General features: G+C 36.7%; 1 protein-coding gene across 1 annotated transcript; it reads right to left on the reverse strand.

Moving 5' to 3' along the window:
• Positions 1 to 832: 832 nt before the first annotated feature.
• si:ch211-283g2.1 (sodium- and chloride-dependent GABA transporter ine) lies at positions 833 to 14,477 on the reverse strand. Its single transcript, XM_059351846.1, has 13 exons — positions 14,352 to 14,477; positions 12,660 to 12,794; positions 12,372 to 12,576; positions 8,549 to 8,681; positions 8,333 to 8,467; positions 7,110 to 7,213; positions 6,876 to 7,000; positions 4,977 to 5,089; positions 4,739 to 4,879; positions 3,793 to 3,892; positions 2,326 to 2,426; positions 1,243 to 1,410; positions 833 to 1,152 (listed from the first exon to the last, which is right to left on the reverse strand). The coding sequence occupies exons 2-13, from the start codon at positions 12,766 to 12,768 to the stop codon at positions 1,000 to 1,002; spliced, it is 1,587 nt and encodes a 528-aa protein (XP_059207829.1). The 5' UTR covers positions 12,769 to 12,794; positions 14,352 to 14,477; the 3' UTR covers positions 833 to 999.
• Positions 14,478 to 18,502: the final 4,025 nt, after the last annotated feature.

Raw genomic sequence — 18,502 nt, forward strand, 5'->3', positions numbered from 1 at the left:
TCTATCATTTTTATCAGCAGTGCTCTGTTGCATTTGACCTAATAAACGAGTCAGCCACAATGAATCAGTCTGCAGTGGTTTATGTTTTTAAGAGAAGTGATTCAGCACAGAAGGATGAACTGTGAATGTAATAAAAGTGGCATTACTTAGTCAGATTTAGTACATACATTTTAGTTAATAACCTAAGTACAGTACCTGATTTTTTAACACTCATACTTGCATCAACAGACATGGCCAAAAGATGGCACCCTTAGCAAAGTCCAAATGTAGGAAATGTGCGTGAAGTCCATGAGCACCACCCCTTGTCAAGTGTTGGTCTGATATTAAACGTGCACTACGATAACAGATTTAACCAGAATCTTATCACATTAAAAATCAACAAAGTTAGCAGAAGTTCAACAATATCTCAAATTTACACCAACAAATTGAATTCAGAGGCTCACAAAATGACCATTTTTAATATATCTGCATGGTAGATATATATACAGTTGTGAAAAAAATATTAGACCACCCTTGTCTTCAATTTCTTGTTCATTTCAATGCCTGGTTCAACTAAAGGTACATTTGTTTGGACAAATATAATAATAACAACACAAATAGCTCATAAGAGTTTAATTTAAGAACTGATATCTAGACATTTTCCATGGTTTTCTTGATAATAACCAAAATCATGGAAAATGGCTAGACATCAGCTCTTAAATTAGACTCTTGTGAGTTATTTTTTATTGTTGTTTTTTCATTATATTTGTCCAAACAAATGCACCTTTAGTTGTACCAGGCATTAAATTGAATAATAAAGTGAAGAAAACAAGGGTGGTCTAATATTTTTTCCCATGATTGTAGCATCACATTTTCACAATCATATAAATAATTCCTGTTTTATACTTCTGTTTAGCTTACCAGAAGTTTGTTTAAGATTTAGAACTAATGGCAAACAATAATTGTGATTAACTTAAGCTTAATAAAAAAATGCCCTTTTGGCAGTTAGGTAAACAGGTATCACAGATCTCTCTGAATTTGAGGTTTTTCAGGTAGTTGGATGTCGGCGCTGATGACAAAAACGCCTGGACGTGCGTCTCTTCCTCCCCTCTCATAATACGGCATCTTTGACATTTCATCCAGCGCGTATGGTCTGATGGACAGCTTTAGTCTCTGTAGAAGAAAAGTAGCAATAACATTAATGCTTGATATGACCATGACATAGCAACACATGCACTACCTGCAATGTCAAATGTGTATCACCTGCATGAAGGAGCCAGGCAGCACCCACAGTGTGTGAACAGCACCCAAAGGAATCCAGATGATGGAGCCCATGGCAATAACCCAGCCGACCCCCTGAGCCCAGGGAGGGAAGACATAGTCGCCATAGCGGGCTGGTTTGAACTGGATGACGGAGAAAATCAGGATGACCTGCCACAAGAATAAGCACATATTGTTGAGTTTTTACACTTTTAGATGGAGCTTAGTTATGGTTTTGGGTACAAATCTTTTTTTGTAATGACATTTTTATTGAAGTTTAACAAACAAATATTACAGACAGGGAGGAATCCATTTATTCAATCAGGGAGCCATCAAGGCCAGGAATTCACTTCCTAAGTTGTTTTCTTTTTCTTTTTTTTCAGTAAATGAGTTGAAAAAACAGAAAAACAAACAAACAAAATAAAACAAACAACCACAGACCACCACGCTGACACCTCTCAACAGATAAGCACACCAAATCAATGACACGGCAACCATTAACCCACAGAAAACCAGTCAGTAAAAAGGCTCCAAGTGAGCATATATTGATCCAGTCTATCCAGTAGGGAGTACGTCACCCTCTCGTAGGAAGCTAACTGTGCCATTGTTGTAGTCCATTCTTCATAAGGAGGTGGCTGTTTTTTCCTCCAGTGTCTTAGTAGTATCCGTTTTTGGGTACAAACCGTAAATACAGGGTTCGTACACTTTAGCAGTGGTCAAATTTAAGCATTTTTCAAGGACTTTCAAGCTTCGACCTTATGTACTTACATACTAAAAGGGGGAGATTTCATTTAACCATACCACCAGGAATGGTATTGTACTTTTAGGAGGAACGGTCTTCATTTCAGATAGGCTACTCATTATTTTTTACATTGAACATGTGATTATCTATAGTCTATAGATGGATATAGTCAGATTGCAAGAGAAATACAGTAAAAATGTCAAGCATTTACAAGCACTTTATCCAAAATCCAAGCACTTTTAAAACCTTGTGAACACAACATTTAAATTCAAGCATTTTCAAGGATTTGCACCCGTACAAACCCTGTAAATAGAAATGAAGAAAAAAAAAGCCTGTTGACTTACAGCGATCAGCAGAGGAGCAACTATGAGCCAACAGATCCTGAAGAAGATGTTCGCTCTTTTTCCAGTCATCTCCTCCAGGTTGTCTGAGAGTCTCGTCACTCCTGCACAGGGAAAGCTACTTTATTACACCAGCCATGCCATTATTATTTACTATATTGATCTATCACCACATAAATATCCATATTACTGTATATACTATCTGATCTGCCCTGATATGAAAAATTTGTTTGCAAACATACAGTCATGGAAAAATTATTAGACCACCCATTGTTTTCTTCAATTTCTTATTCATTATAATGCCTGGTACAAATAAAGGTACATTTGTTTGGACAAATATAATGATAACAACAAAAAAATACTCATAAGAGTTTAATTTAATTTAAGAGCTGATATCTAGCCATTTTCCATGGTTTTCTTGAAAATGATTCTGGGTTATTATCAAACAATGATCCAATATTTTTTTCCATGACTATGTATCCATATTACTGTATATACTGTCCGATCTGCCCTGATATGAAACATTTGTTTACAAACGTATACTGCAGAAAAACCCCCAATGCTTACCGTGATTTAGAAACGTTAACTATTTTTTTATTTTTTTATTTATAAACATCTCTCAGTTTTCTAGAAATGTTAAATAATAATCTCAGATGTTCTTTCATAAAGTTATTCATTTACAAAAAGTAACCTTCTGAGTATCTTTGAAGAGTCATATTGACACTAAATTGGTGCAGCAGCCACATAGAAAAGGTCTGTTTTTATTCCAAAAATTATACTAGATCACTATACAGTCATGGAAAAAATTATTAGACCATTGTTTTCTTCAATTTCTTGTTCATTTTAATGCCTGGTACAACTAAATCTACATTTGTCTGGACAAATATAATGATAACAACAAAAATAGCTCATAAGAGTTTAATTTAAGAGCTGATATCTAGACATTTTCCATGGTTTTCTTGATAATGATTTAGGTTATTATCTATATTACTGTATAAACTGACCGATCTCCCCTGATATGAAAAATTTGTTTGCAAACATATTTTGCAAAAAAAAAAATGCTTGCGGTGATTTTGAAACGTTAACTATTTTTATTTTTTAAAATGTATAATCATTTCTGTTTTCATATCTAGAAATGTTAAATAATAATCTCAGATGTTCTTTCATAAAGTTATTCATTTATGAAAAGCAACCTTCTGAGTATCCTTGAAGAGTCACATTGATAATAAATTGGTGCAGCACCCACTGCTTTTATTCCAAAAATTGTACTAGATCACTATATCAAATGCCATATTGGTAATTAATAATCAGTGATTTTTCCCACTCCCAAAATGGCATCTGTCTTAAAAATACCATATCTATTGGGATCTTGTACACATAGCCTAAAAAGTGTAAGAATATGTCTACTATTGAAGTAAATTACATACAGTGGCCACTGAAAAAAGAAACCAAATTGAACATGTTGCTCACCATAACACCAACAGATGGCTACAACCTCAAAGAATGCAAGAAACATGATGGACACTATGGCAGTGTAATGATCCATGAGCTGGAACACGTAGATACCCACCTGAAAAGAGACGACCAGAGACTGGTTATACATTGGTTAAAGTCAGAGGTGGGACCAAGTCTTTTTTGGTTTTGGGGTTTTTTTCTTCACATGTAAGTCTCGAGTCCCAAGTCCTAAACTTTGAGTTTTGAGCCCTATACAAGTCAAAATGTGCTCTTCACTCAATGTACAGTCATGGAAAAAAATATTAGACCATTGTTTTATTCTATTTCTTGTTCATTTTGCAGCCTAGTACAACTAAAGGTACATTTGTTTGGAAAATATAATGATAACAACAAAAATAGATCATAAGAGTTTATTTTAGGAGCTAATATCTAGACATTTTCCATGGTTTTCTTGATGATGATTTTGGTTATTATGAAGACAACCATGGAAAATGTCTAGATATCAGCTCTTTAATTAAACTTTATGAGCTATTTTTGTTGTTGTCATTATATTTGTCCAAACAAATATAACTTACCAGGCTGCAAAATGAAGAAGAAATTGAAGAAAACAAGGGTGGTCTAATAATTTTTTCCATGACTGTAATTGCATTTCAACAACTGGTGCTAACTGGCACTCAGTAAGGTAATGTTAGCACTTCATTGTTCTCAATTGCAAATTGATTAAATGCTGTCACATTGGTTTAAACAAAGTGGATTTTTAAATAACATGCTTTTAAATTTAAGGGCTTGGGGATTTTCAAGTCGAAAAGCTCAAGTCCATGTAAAGTCCCAAGTCATTGGCGTTAAAGTCCAAGCTGAGTTGTATTTGTTTTTTTTTATTTTGTCGAGTCATGTCTTAAGTCATTACAATAGTGAGTCCACACCTCCGGTTAAAGTTGCTGCAGTTAATGACAGTGATTACCTGCATGACACAAGGAATTCCTAGAAGAAACGCTACACCACAAATAGCAAGGACAAACAGCTCCTTCCGCTTGAAAATTTGAATCAGATTTTGATAGAACTGATCCATGAGGCTGGTCACCATCACTTCAACCATCGCAAACTGGGGAAAAAAATAATTTTGAGTCATACTGTAGCTCTGTAGGAACATTATCACTGATGTGATGATGATGATTGTAATGTTTTCCCGCATGGACTACCTCACTGTCCAGGCCGAGGCAAAGCAGCATGAAGAAGAACATCACAGCCCAGAGCTGAGCCACTGGCATGTTGGCAAAGGCTTGTGGGTACACAATGTAAACCAGTCCTGGACCTAGGTTGACAAACACACAAGATGTCAGTGTAGTATTGCTGATTGAAACTAGAATGACTGCCTTGTAGCTTCCGCAAACCAGTAAAGTTGCAGTTTTCATCCATGTCTGTCCAGCTTCGTATGTAGCCATGACAGCAGATGTTTTAATGATGGATGTTGCTTACATCTCCACTCTGGCAGCACAGAAGATCTGTACAATCACCAGTTGTAACCCAAAGTGCACATTTAAGAATAGTGTCACTCATTGAGTACATGACCAAATGTCTGACCAGAGAAAACTGTTTTTGCAGAATGTTATGATGTCACAGCAGGCGGCAACCTCCGGGTCTGAGCAGGGAGGAAAACCAGGAAGTGCCTTAAGCTGCATTCTACCAAAAATTCCAGTAGGGGGCGCTAAGTTTTTTTTTTTAGGACAACACTATAGTCTCAACCGCTTGTAAGAAATGTTCTTCAAGACAATTTGATGTTAATAGTTCAAATAATGGCCCCATTTAGAAGAACATAGAAGATAAAGAATTGTATGATTTGGGGCGTGGCTACCTTTGATTGACAGGTGGCTAACAAGGCGAGCCGTCATCAGAAGAGAACAACGTGTTTTTCATTCCTTCTCATTTTATCCTATTTGTGTGAGAATTTGACAAAATCATGTCTTTTGTGAGGTCAGAGTAACAATGACAATGCCACTCTCTAAACAGAAGTTAAATAAAACCAATATCCCTGAAGCTGAAGTTATAAATTAACTTGTTTTTTTAAATTAACTTTTTATTGATTCCGTTCAGCATTGTCCCATTAGCATTTAACATCTCACACGTGTGTGTGTGTGTGTGTGTGTGTGTGTGTGTGTGTGTGTGTGTGTGTGGATGTGTGTCTAGGGCATATCTCTCTGACCGTTAGTCAGACTGACCCAAGATTTCATATGTGGCTCGCACAGGGCATGAAGATGTGCATCCTCGATTTTGAAGATTTTTGAATTCATTTTTCTAAATATCATTATTTACGTGTTACTGTTTCCGATTGGACGCCTTTTAGGGGAGCTCTGCCCCATTGTGTGATAGGCCTACACCTGGTCAGTAACACAAGTCACTCTGGATTTACACCCTGACTCATCTCATCTGTAAGTCTATTTAGCCTACCTATCTTCTGGAGTTTTAAAAATGCGCTACAAGGTTCAATTTTCCAATGATATTCTAATAGTTTCCAGCGAATATCAATGTTCAATGTGTATGTGCTGGATGGTGTGGTACCTTATGAAAAGTAAGTGTTTTATGGAGTTGCAGACGTTGTAGTGGTCTGCATTGCCACAATATATGAAACACAATAGTTATCAATCAATCTACACATTCCACAACACACCTAATAACCCTTACTCACATTATTCACATCCATCTGTTTGTGCTGCATGTAAACTTATTCCCTCCTATATCTGTGTCTGTATATATGTCTAACCATGTTGAATGATTAAGTTTCTTAAAATAACTATTTCTGTCTCTTTATATGTCAACGTACATCCATGTATTACCCAATATACACTTTGTATATTAACACTACGCAACAGTATTACACCTCATTGTATATCCAACTTTCACACACAACCTCATTTGGGAATAATTGAAAAATCTTCTTAATCTCCCACTATACGAATACATACTTCCTATGAACACTGCACTAGTGAGGTATAATAGAGGAGCACTCCCAAAAGATATGGAAATGATTGGCATTATTTTCTCCACATAGTCTCCAACATCTCGTATCAAGTTTACTTTTTTAAAACACTTTGTTCTCTTACCATCCACAGCCAGTTTGCTGACAGGCATTCCCTGCAGATAAGACATGTATCCCAAAGCAGAGAAAATGACAAAACCTGCCAGGATGCTGGTGAGGGAGTTGATGATGGCTATGGTCATGGTGTCCCTGCAGGTAAAGAAGATGTTTTTATATCCCTTTCTTACTCCCCCAGTGATTATTGTTGTTAATGCTTAACTAAGGCAGAACTGAGTGTATGAGGGTTTTGGCTTCTTACTTCAGAACGTTGTTGTTGAAGGAGTTGTAGCTGGACATGGCCAAGAGGGACCCGAAACCTATTCCGATGGAGTTAAATATCTGTGCTGCAGCATTCACCCACACCTGCAATACAGAGTGATAATCATTCACAACCACTGATCATGGATGGACCACAGGCCCAAGTGACTCACAAGTGACTCAAAATGACCATGAAGAGACATGAAACAACTACAAAGAAACACAAAACCACAGAGAGATGTTTTACCACTAAATATCCCATTAGCAATAACCACAACAACACTACTGCCACTCCTCCATATAACCACTCCAATATGAATACTCTTATAATATATACAGGTACATCTAAAAAAAATCTCATACATTATATAGATTCATTACATAGAGTGAAATATGTCAAGCCTGTTTTTCTTGTAATTTTTGACATTCTGGCTTAGAGATAATGAAAACTCATATTAGAATTTTGCGAAAAATGTGGGGCCATGTCCTCTGCTGCTGTTGGTCCACTGTGTTTTCTGAAGTCCACAGTCAACATAGCAGCCATCTAGCAGGACATTTTAGAGTCTTCATGCTTCCACAAGCTCTTTGGAGATGCTGCTTTCATTTTCCAGCAGGACTTGGCACCTGCCCACACTAGCAAAGGTACCAAAAGCTGGTTCAATGACCATGGTGTTACTGGGCTGGACTGGCCAGCAAACTCGGCTGACCTCATAGGAGTCTATGGGCTGTTGTCAAGAGGAAGGTGAGAGACACCAGATGACCTGAAGGCTGCTATAAAAGCAACATGGTGCTGTAGGCTGATCTCCTCCATGCCACCAAGTATTAATGCACTAATTCATGCAAAAGGAGCCCAAACAAGTATTGATTTATAGAAATGAAAACACTTTTCAGAAGCATGACATTTGTGTTTAAAATACCCTTTTTTATTGATCTTATGTAATATTCAAATTTTCTGAGACACTGAGTTTTGTGTTTTAATTATCTGTAAGCCAAAATCCTAAAAAATACAAAAAATACAAGCTTGAAATATTTCACTCTATGTGTAATGAATCTATATAATATATGAGTTTCACTTTATGAAATAATTGACCAAAAATATTGAACGTTTTCACGATATTCTAATTTTTTTTAGATGTACCTGTATACCAGTTTATTTCTCACCAGTGTCAGACAGAACCCGTAGCTATTTCCAATTCCTCATCTCCTCTTTTACTTCTTTCTTACCTCGACTGAGCGCAGCTTGTCCCATTCGGGCACGATGAAGAAAGTTATTCCATCTACTGCTCCGGGAAGCTGCGCGTTATTGATCAGCAGAGCAATCAGGATAACATACGGGAACAGAGCTGTGAAGTAAACCACCTGAAAACAGAGAAAAACATTGATTGTTATTCAGTGTATTCCACCTTGTCTGTGTCTAACTTTCTCCCTTTTTTCACTCACCTTGCCTGTTGATTTCACCCCCTTGAAGATGCATAAGTAAACAAGGATCCAAGCCAGAAGGAGGATGAGTAAAAGCTCCCATCGGACCACTCCTCCTTCCTCTACTCCACTAGTCTGCTCCAGCATCTTATATCTTCATAGAAGCCAAAAAACAAAATGATAGTGAGACGACTACATTCTACGTAGATTTTTTTCTTTTTGTAATAAACTAGTCATTGCAATCAGATATATTAAGGTGTCCCACTAGGCTCTATTTTGGGGACGTAAATCTTTCTGATCAATACTGGTTGCTGCGCCGTGATCATCTGACCAACACTGGTCATTGACCTTTTTTTATCTACCATAAAATGCAGATTATATTTGGTGCAGAAACCAATCTACTGCAAGAGGATGCAAATGTGTCGGTATTGTAATGCGGGAGATGAAGCAAGGACTCCAACATAGATTTGGTTTTTAGGGGTGGAAGTAACGGTCAGTTGGTTGAATAACTGTGATAAAACCACAGTACCACAGCTATTAGTAACAGTATGTCCACTTTTTCAGATAAGAAGGCTGTGTTTCTGACAAGCTTTTATTTCATTACAAGTGAGATTTTATTAGATTTGATCTCATATTTGAGAACATGTTGTACTTTCTGCTAACCTTCTATGAGTTGTACTATTCTAGAGTAAACAGAATTATTTTATATATGACAATCTGCTACGTTTGAATCCATCCCATAATAATATCAGCTACTCTAATTGCAAATCAAGGATCGCCAACAGTACCAAGTAAATAAAGCCTTCGATACTCTGAATTGAATATTAGGCCAATTGAAGAACATTTAAGCTACCATCACATTACCAGTTAGAGAAAGAGCTAAAAAACAACTGACACGTGAAAACTTGTTGCTGTGTGACTGGTGTGAAGCTCTACAAATAAAAGTTCGGCTGTGATGTGTCGGCCAATTATAGGTTTTAGTTTCACCAGCTTCCCATCAGGGGAGTAATGTAACCGAGTAGACCTGTGTAACGCACATTTTAAATGCACTAGGGCAGGAGTAGGCAAGCTGCAGCTCCGGAGCCACATGTGGCTCTTTAGGCCATCTGCAGTGGCTCCCTGTGGCTGTGAGGAAAAATGATACTAAATGAAATGGTTATTTCTTTTCATTTTAATTTTCATTGGTGTCAGCCCAAAGGAATTTGCATTCTTCATTTCTAACAATATGTTGCTAATATATGGCATTTGGGTTAACATTTTAGTCAACTAAATGTGCATCATAGCTTATGAAAGTTTATGAAAACTCTCATTTTTGCCAACTTCAAGAGTGGTTAGTTTCTCTAGCTAGACTGGCATTTCTTCAGTGTCCCGCCTCTCATTTGTACTTGGGTCCTCACTGTTCTTTTTTATATTAATAAATGCTCATTATGACCTTCAATGTAATATTGGAAGGCTGATGTAGACTCAGTAGGCTGTTATCTTCATTGCAAGGCTTAAAATAAGGTTTGCGGCTTCATCTCAACATTTTTTCTCATTTTTTGGCCAACATTGGCTCTTTTTTGGTAGAGGTTGCTGACCCCTAGGGCTAATGTTAGCTGTGGTACTGCGTTATTTAGCTAAGTTAGCAGATGCTTTGCCAGCTGTCTGTGTATTGGGATGCACACAGGGATGTAATAGGCGGCAAAATGTGATGCCTTCAATGACATCACTGTTAGAAGACACACAAGCCCATGACAACATAACTATTACTGCCCTACAAAGCCTAACAGCAGTAACTACACAAAGGGTAAAACTGAGAAAAACTGCTTTAAAGTTTTTTAAAGTTTTTAAACTGGTCAGCCAAATGGGGTGCTGGTAGGTAAGTGATATGACACCTATTTGTACATTTATTGATGATGTTTTTTTATGCTCAAAATCATGATGATATATTTGACCTTTGACCCCAAAAATGTAGTTAGTGTACTCTGGTTTTGCATTGCTGTAAAGGTTCTAATAGTAATGCATAAACAGAGTGCAGTAACTACAATATTGGTGTCTTCTTTCAGCTTTTATACTTTAATATATATATTTCAGAGTTTTTAGAGTTTAAGAACAATATTTTAAAGATTTGTGTATTTTAGACTTAATATTATAAAGTCATTTTATATTTTAGTCTTCATATAATTGTATCTCACTTGTTTCTGTATTTTGTAGTTTCTGCAATTTTTATATCACTATTTCTCTGAAATAAAGCAAAATTGAAATCTAAAACTTTGTCACAAGAAAAAAAAAGTAGAATAACAAAAAAAAGTCAAAATCACAAGAAAAAAAAGGTCAAAATTACCAGAAAAGTCTAAATCACAAGACAAAAAAGTAGATATTACCAGAAAAAAAGTCGAAATTACCAGAAAAAAAAGATTTTCAGGGAGTTCATTTTTAGTTATAACTCAGTTTTGACCAAATATGTAATTATTGCAGTTCGGCTTTGAAGGGCCGTATAGCGACAGTAACTCAGTGTGGCTGGCCATGCTTGGCTCATGACTCTTTATTAGATCTTTAGGGATAGTATTATATATAGATATTTTAATTTTACTCAGCAAGCACTGTGCAGCTGTGGCCTTCAGTGAGGTCAGTTTGGCTGACACTTCCAGCTTAAATAGTTTTAACCAAAACTCACACTCCGTTCCCCCATTTATCCACTAACTGCAGTTAAACACGTTAATGAGTAAACCAAAATGTGAGATTTCACTCCACTGTCTAAACCATGAGAAATTCACAATATCTTTATGAAAATCATAAGTGTGACATGATGGTATGTTGAAATGCTCGTCCTATATGTTTGACTTGTATAATTTCTGAAACTGCTGCAGAAAAAAGACACATTAAACCAGTGATAAAGTTCAAGGCTAAGACCACATTTCCTTAAACTCTTATCACTGATCTTTACTTCACCTGATATCCCTCATATCACTAATTCATGTTATGTTGGGTATGAAAAACAATTATTTCACCTCTGACATAAACATCAGAGTAAGAGTTGTATAAGCTTCTTATCAAAGGGATTTTGTAATCCTGCTGTAATGTAATCATTATCTAGTCTGGTTTTACAGTCCTGGGAACCAGCGCTGGTTTATCTTACATAGTGAAAAATACGGTGGCCCTGAGAGCTCACAGCGCTGCAACACATGGAAAACACATGGAAATACACAAAACACAAGAGAATTGAGAAAACATCTTCATCAATTTGACAACACAAGCGCAGCATTTAGAAAACGCGCTGCAAAGACCACAACACAACACAATAACAAAAAGAGCTGCAAATAGATCACAACACAACAGAAGTGTTTCCAGAGGACACTTAAAAGTGATGCACATGTCTGGACACACATTTGATATTATCACGTTATTTCATGATAATTATATTTTCATGTTATAACGTGACATATAGCATTAGCCTGCTAGCCCATATCAATCACATTGCAGTTAAACAAATCAAATAAATCAATGATACACATTTTAGTTGGTCTCTCATCATGGAACCAAGTTGGTCTTGGTCTTGCTGGCCTGATCGTTATAACATTGAGATTATCATTATCTTAAAATAATGTGTTAATATCACAAGTGTGCCCAGACCTGTGCATCACTTTAAAGTGTCCTCTGGAAACACTTCTGTTGTGTTGTGGTCTATTTGCAGAGCTTTTTCTTATTGTGTTGTGGTCTTTGCAGCACGTTTTCTAAATGCTGCACTTGAGTTGTCAAATTGATGAAGATCTTTTCTCAATGTGCTTGTGTTTTGTGTATTTGCATGTGTTTTCTTATGCTGCAGCGCTGTGAGCTCTCAGGGCCACCGTAGGGGGAAACCTACTTGAAGAACTCCTGGCTTGCTGTGGACGAGTAGCTGCTGTTGGTGGCATGACTGGTACAGTTTGGTGTGTTCCAGGTGTTGTTACAGTCCTTCCAGGGTAGCGGTGACTGGAAGGAGCTGAAGAGGTAATACAGGGCCCAGGTGATGACGACATTGTAGTAGGTGCACATGATGAAGGCTATGGCCACTGATGCTATGCCCACTCCTGAGGACAGACAATAATAATGTCAGTGTTTCAGTCTAGACACCTTTCAGTGACTACAAATATTCCTTCGTGTGACAGAGTACCTTTTAGCAGTGGGCAGACGTTAGCCAGAGCGTGGACAGGCCCTCTCCTCATGTACTGACCCAGAGTCAGCTCCATGTAGAGCAGGGGGATCCCCAACACCACCAGCATTAGCAGATATGGCACCAGAAAGGCACCTGACAGGAAGTGAGGGCAAGTCAACTGTCACTTACTGACCCAGTTTGTCCCAGGTTTACAGAATCATCTAATATTTAACTTTTGCCAAAGTCATCGTGCTCCTGCATTACCCTATCTTGTGTCAATTATAAAGTCAGAGGAGATATAGCTCTATAAAAAAATTAACCTTTTTATCTTACTTCCAGCTGCACAACTGATTAAGTGACAATGATGTGAAAGAAATCCCAACCCTGCAGAGTTTTCAAATAAAATTTACGAGTTTTCAAATAAAAATTCCAAATAATGATATATGAATGTAAATATGTATATGCATGAAGTTTGTTATAGTTTGCATTTATTTCATGATATGATTTTTATTCATCATTAATTATTTGCACAAGTATTTCACAACCAAGCTATGCCTATTTTTGTTATCATTGTGCTTTTCATTTCACATTTATTAATGTGTAAATATGAAACAAGCACACACACACGCACACACACACACACACACACACACACACACATATATATATATATATATATATATTGTATAAGGCACCTGACAGGAAGTGAGGAAGTCAACTGTCACTCACTGACCCAGTTTGTTCCAGAGTTTTAGTATCATCTAATATTTTGCTGAAGTCATCCTGCTCTGGCATTTTCCTTCTATATCTTCAGTCATTTGTAAAGTCGTATGAGGTATGCCTCCGTAAAATTGTATGTATTCTAAGGTTTCTTTCAAGTGTACATGCTGAATTTTGGGTCCGTGGCAGATGATCTCCATCATTAATTATATACATCAACATTATTTCCTTTCCACAAAGTATTTTAAAGAATTTTTATATTTCACTACCTGGCTAGGCCTTTTATTGTTCTTTATTATGCTTTTTATTTTATATAATTTATTGGCTATATATTATACATTGTGTATTATTCAAAATAATAAAAAATCCACATTTTCTTTAGTCTGAAAGTAAACCTCTTTTTCTCGATATGTGTGAGTTTGGATGCTCTGAAATTAATTTCAATTAGTGGCATAAAAAATTATGTCAAATTATTCCAAGGGACATACATTAGGCGGTCCTTGGCTGGGGGGAAAAAAGGAAAATGTGTGGCATAAAGTAAATCTCCTCGATTTATCTGTAAGGCTTTAGAGGTAATAAAGACTGAGTTATATTACATCATGTTGGTTTCTTTTTTGTGACAAAGTAAATGTTTAGGATAGGACTGTTGCACTTCTTGTATTGCAATGAATGAGTAAGCACTCTGAATATGCAACAAGAAGGTTGATAACAGTAACTTCATAGGTTCTGGGCCTCGGGCCAGAGCCTGGTAGACCCTTTCATGGATCCACCCATTATTCTTACATGAAATGCACAACAATGTAAATTCAGGACAATTTGTCAACATGATTAGATTAGCATCATCACAGGACAACGTGTCTGCAGTAAGACTCACTAACAGCACAGTTTGTTAAGCTTTGGACCCAGTTATGAGACCTGTTTATATATGCACAGTATATAAGTACAGAGAGTCATCTGGTTTCATTATTCTGTGTCAGCCTTGTATCTCACCTCCTCCACTCCTGTAGCAGAGATAAGGGAACCTCCAAACGTTTCCCAGACCCACAGCACAGCCGATGCCGGCCAGGGTGAACTCTATCTGCCGGCTCCACGTTGGTCTGTTGAACTGTTGCTCCATGTCTGCTCCCCCTGCCACCACTGTCGCTCCTCTGGGCCCAGTCTCCATGAGCAGTTTGCTGGAATTTAAGTGACTCTGGGTGATATAACCTTCTAGCTTTATTATCCGTAATGATTAGCTTAGCAGAGACACTACAGCATGCAGCAGCTCCCAGGCTCCCAGAAAGGGAAATGTGTCATCAGGTGCCATAAACTTATCAGATATCATTCATGAAATAAACATGACATTTTATTTGATGTTTTTGTAATTTATTGTTTTTACACTTTTCAAGTTAGATGTGAGAAGGCTTTCTTTTCTTTATTCTAACTTTATTGTTTTTAATCCATTTTAGTGAGGGTGGAAATTCTCAACTTTGCATTGACAATACATGCAATAAAAATAGAATTATATATATATATATATATATATATATATATATATATATATATATATATATATATATATATATATATATATATATATATAGCTCGTCAAAAAAAGAAGAAATTAGAATTACTTTTATTATTATTATTACTTTTAATAGTAAACATTACATTACATTACATGTCATTTAGCTGACGGTTTTGTCCAAATCGACTTACAATAAGTGCATTCAACCTGAAGGCCTTAGACCACAGGAATCAAGTAAGTACATAACTTTAAGAGCTAACTGTCATCGCTACAGGAGTGCTATATGTTAAAGAAGAAAAGAATAAAAAAGAAGAAGAAGAAGAGGAGCATTTTTTTTAAATATATATGTTAGCATAACATAAACATACTACTATACTACTATAATAAACATATTATAACATTTTGTTAGCTCTGCTTCTGTACCTGATGATTTTACAACAAAGATAAATAAAGACAAAAAGAGACAGAGCTATCTCTCATGTCTTTTATGACGAGCTGTTACACATGTGCAATATGCCACACATGAAATTTGTGTTATAAGTAACACGTGCCGTAACAGATCCCAGGGTTCATCGCTGTCAAACAAACCACATGCCTATAGCTATAACTTTTACGACATGCAGAGATATGGATCACGGCTCTTTAAATGTGTAACCATGAACAAGTGAAAGCACACAGCAGCTTTTTTGAAGAGCCTTTAGTTGGATATCAATTGATTTCCTTTGTGGCCCAAGATCACTCATGGGAGATCAATTTGTTTATCATGTTGACATTTTAGAGGAAATGTTTACAATATTTGGCAAATGGGGAAATAAACATTATTAGTGGAACGCTCTAAAAATAAAAATTATACAAACAACTCACAGCATCAGTCATCCATCAAAAGGAAGCCAGATGACCAGATATAAGGAATACAATATTTTATGCAGGCAACAGTATCAATATCACTACGTATATATATAAATATCTCTCTCTCTCTCTCTCTCTCTCTCTCTCTCTCTCTCTCTATATATATATATATATATATATATATAGAGAGAGAGAGAGAGAGAGAGAGAGAGAGAGAGATGGATAGATAGATAGATAGATAGATAGATGGATAGATAGATAGATAGATAGATAGATAGATAGATAAATAGATAGACACACACACACACACACACACACTGTGATTTCTTGGGTGAACGCTTTCCAGACAAAATTTACCGGGTCACATAAAGGCTGGCCTAAAACTAATATGAAGAATCCCCTAAGGCAGCAGCAGAGAGGCGTATACACACACGCACACACACACACACACACACAGTCTTGTTGCCACTGCCAAACTCAGAATAAAGGATCATGATGCAACAAGAAATATGGAGTATGGCGCAGGGTTAAGACAACAAGTTCTTAGGGAAAAATATTTCTATTATTATTTCTCTATTCGAAGGTGCTCATTATTATACAGGGAAACAAAGGCCATCATTGACATGGTGTGTCATAACTGTGTGACTGTGTAACAACTAGCCCCATGTTACAACACTTTGGGTCTGTGGGCCACCTGCTGGATAAAGAAGACACATCAGATTACTGCTTGGCACCTGGGAGGGTGGGGTTTGAATAACAGTCAGTGCACTCCTATTTAATGATATACTCCAGTGTAAGGGAAAACTCATTTTGAAGAGAAGAAGTTTGGACACTGCCCATGGCTTAGATTTGTTGCGTCTAAACAAGTGTCCTTAATCTTCCCTCTATGGTACAGTGTTGTCCTCAGGCAACATAGCCATTTTTGGCCTGTCAAATTTCTGCAATACATGTTTTTGAGTGAAGCATTACTTTAAAAAAGAGGGAAGAGTATGGGAACCACTAGCAATGTTTTAATTTGTCACCTCATCTCCATGAGGCCATATTGAAACACTATTTTGCAGACTTTTCCAAAGGAAACAGCTTTGCCATTTTGCGCCACAAAAAATCACTCAAAACGTAATTTCCTGGCCCTTTTCCACCTGGAAAAAAAAATATTCCTACTGATAGGTGAGTAAGCCTTCATTTTTGATAGTTTCATACACTTAGACTGTTCAAGACATTCATTTCAATGGGTTGTTTGTTCAATGGTAAAATGTAGCCTACAGGCAAAATTCAGACAAGAAACCGGTTTAAAAAGTTCCTTTTATAATGTTTTTAAATTTAAAATGTTATGTATTGTACCCTGTTGAAGCTACCGAATCTTTTACACATGTTTATTAAATAAATTATGTTAAAATTAATTTAAAAAACTGTCTTTTTCAAGTATGCACCATTATGGTACAATATTGCCTACAGGCAACAAACCCCAAAAATAAAAAAAAAATAAAAAAGTAGAAGAAGGAATTCTAAAATTTCTTCAGAATATGTTCATTTAGTCTATTTTAAGACAGAAAACACTCACAACATTTTTTTTCTAACTGGCATCATAATGCGTACCATAGAAGGTTAATATTTCTGTTCTTAAGGACCCTCAGCCCACCCTATCAGGGCCTTAGCCCAAAGCTCCTGCCCTGACAAAGTCGTGTTTGTGAATGCAGCTTTGAGGTATATTGTGACAACCTTGCCCAAGGCTGTGTTGTGGGATATTTACATGCTGGTTGTAAAGGGGCAGTATGGGCTGTTGTCCAGGTCTCTCCTTTTTGTATTGTAGCAGAAGCACTCACACATCTATCAGACACATGGAAAACATGACATCATCATTACAGAGTAGATGATAAAACTATATGCACTAACAAATGCTAAATCATAAAGTCAGTGAAGCTTAGACAACCAGAAAAAAAGATATATTGGCATGTGAGGATGTTCGCATCATCAATATGACCCTTATGAAACATTAAAGACAAAAACCTATTATGCGTCACCTCACAAATTAACCTGACAACGAATGGTTTGGGTTATAGTGGAAAATGTTTGCCACCAGCCACAAGTAAGCTGTTATCAAATGTCATCTGACTGCTGAAAGGTTAAACCAGTACAGTGACTCAGCCAAGGTCAGTGTTCAAATTCCCTGAAAAGTAGTCATACAGGTCTTTCTGATGTTGACTTGTGTTAATAAAGGCCAGGCTCTGCTGGAGGGCAGCATGTGCCACACCCTTCCTGCAGTATATCCCATCACATCTTTTGGCAATGAAGGTTAAAGATTGTGATTGTGCATATAAACTACTGTAAATGTGCTAATTTGATAATGAGATACTCAGGACAAATAATGATTTATATATCCATGCTTTCACTCAGTCCTAGAAATTTAGAAATAGGAGAAACAAAGGTGAGTTTCACACACATGTTTAATCTGCATTAGACGATACAGAGATGCTTGGTATCATTCACATGATCATAGATTGAAGATTATTCAATCTATGATCATGTGAATGATACCAAACCAAAGGACGTCATTTGATCAGGTGACTAAACACGCGCCTCTGTGAGGAAAATTACAGTGATTGTTGTTTAGGTTACTTTCTTGAGCGGTCCCATTTAAAGAACCACGCCTATTTTATTATTATGGTATCCCTCTCTGGTGGAGGAGGGGCAGAGTAGAGGGGAGGGGTCGCGGATTATATGGGTCAAGCGGCACTAAACCAAGAACAGAAGTATGGCAGTATAACCTTCAAAATAAAATTCAAAA

The sequence above is a fragment of the Centropristis striata genome, chromosome 15 (genome assembly GCF_030273125.1).
Source record: "Centropristis striata isolate RG_2023a ecotype Rhode Island chromosome 15, C.striata_1.0, whole genome shotgun sequence".
Classification (NCBI taxonomy): domain Eukaryota; kingdom Metazoa; phylum Chordata; class Actinopteri; order Perciformes; family Serranidae; genus Centropristis; species Centropristis striata.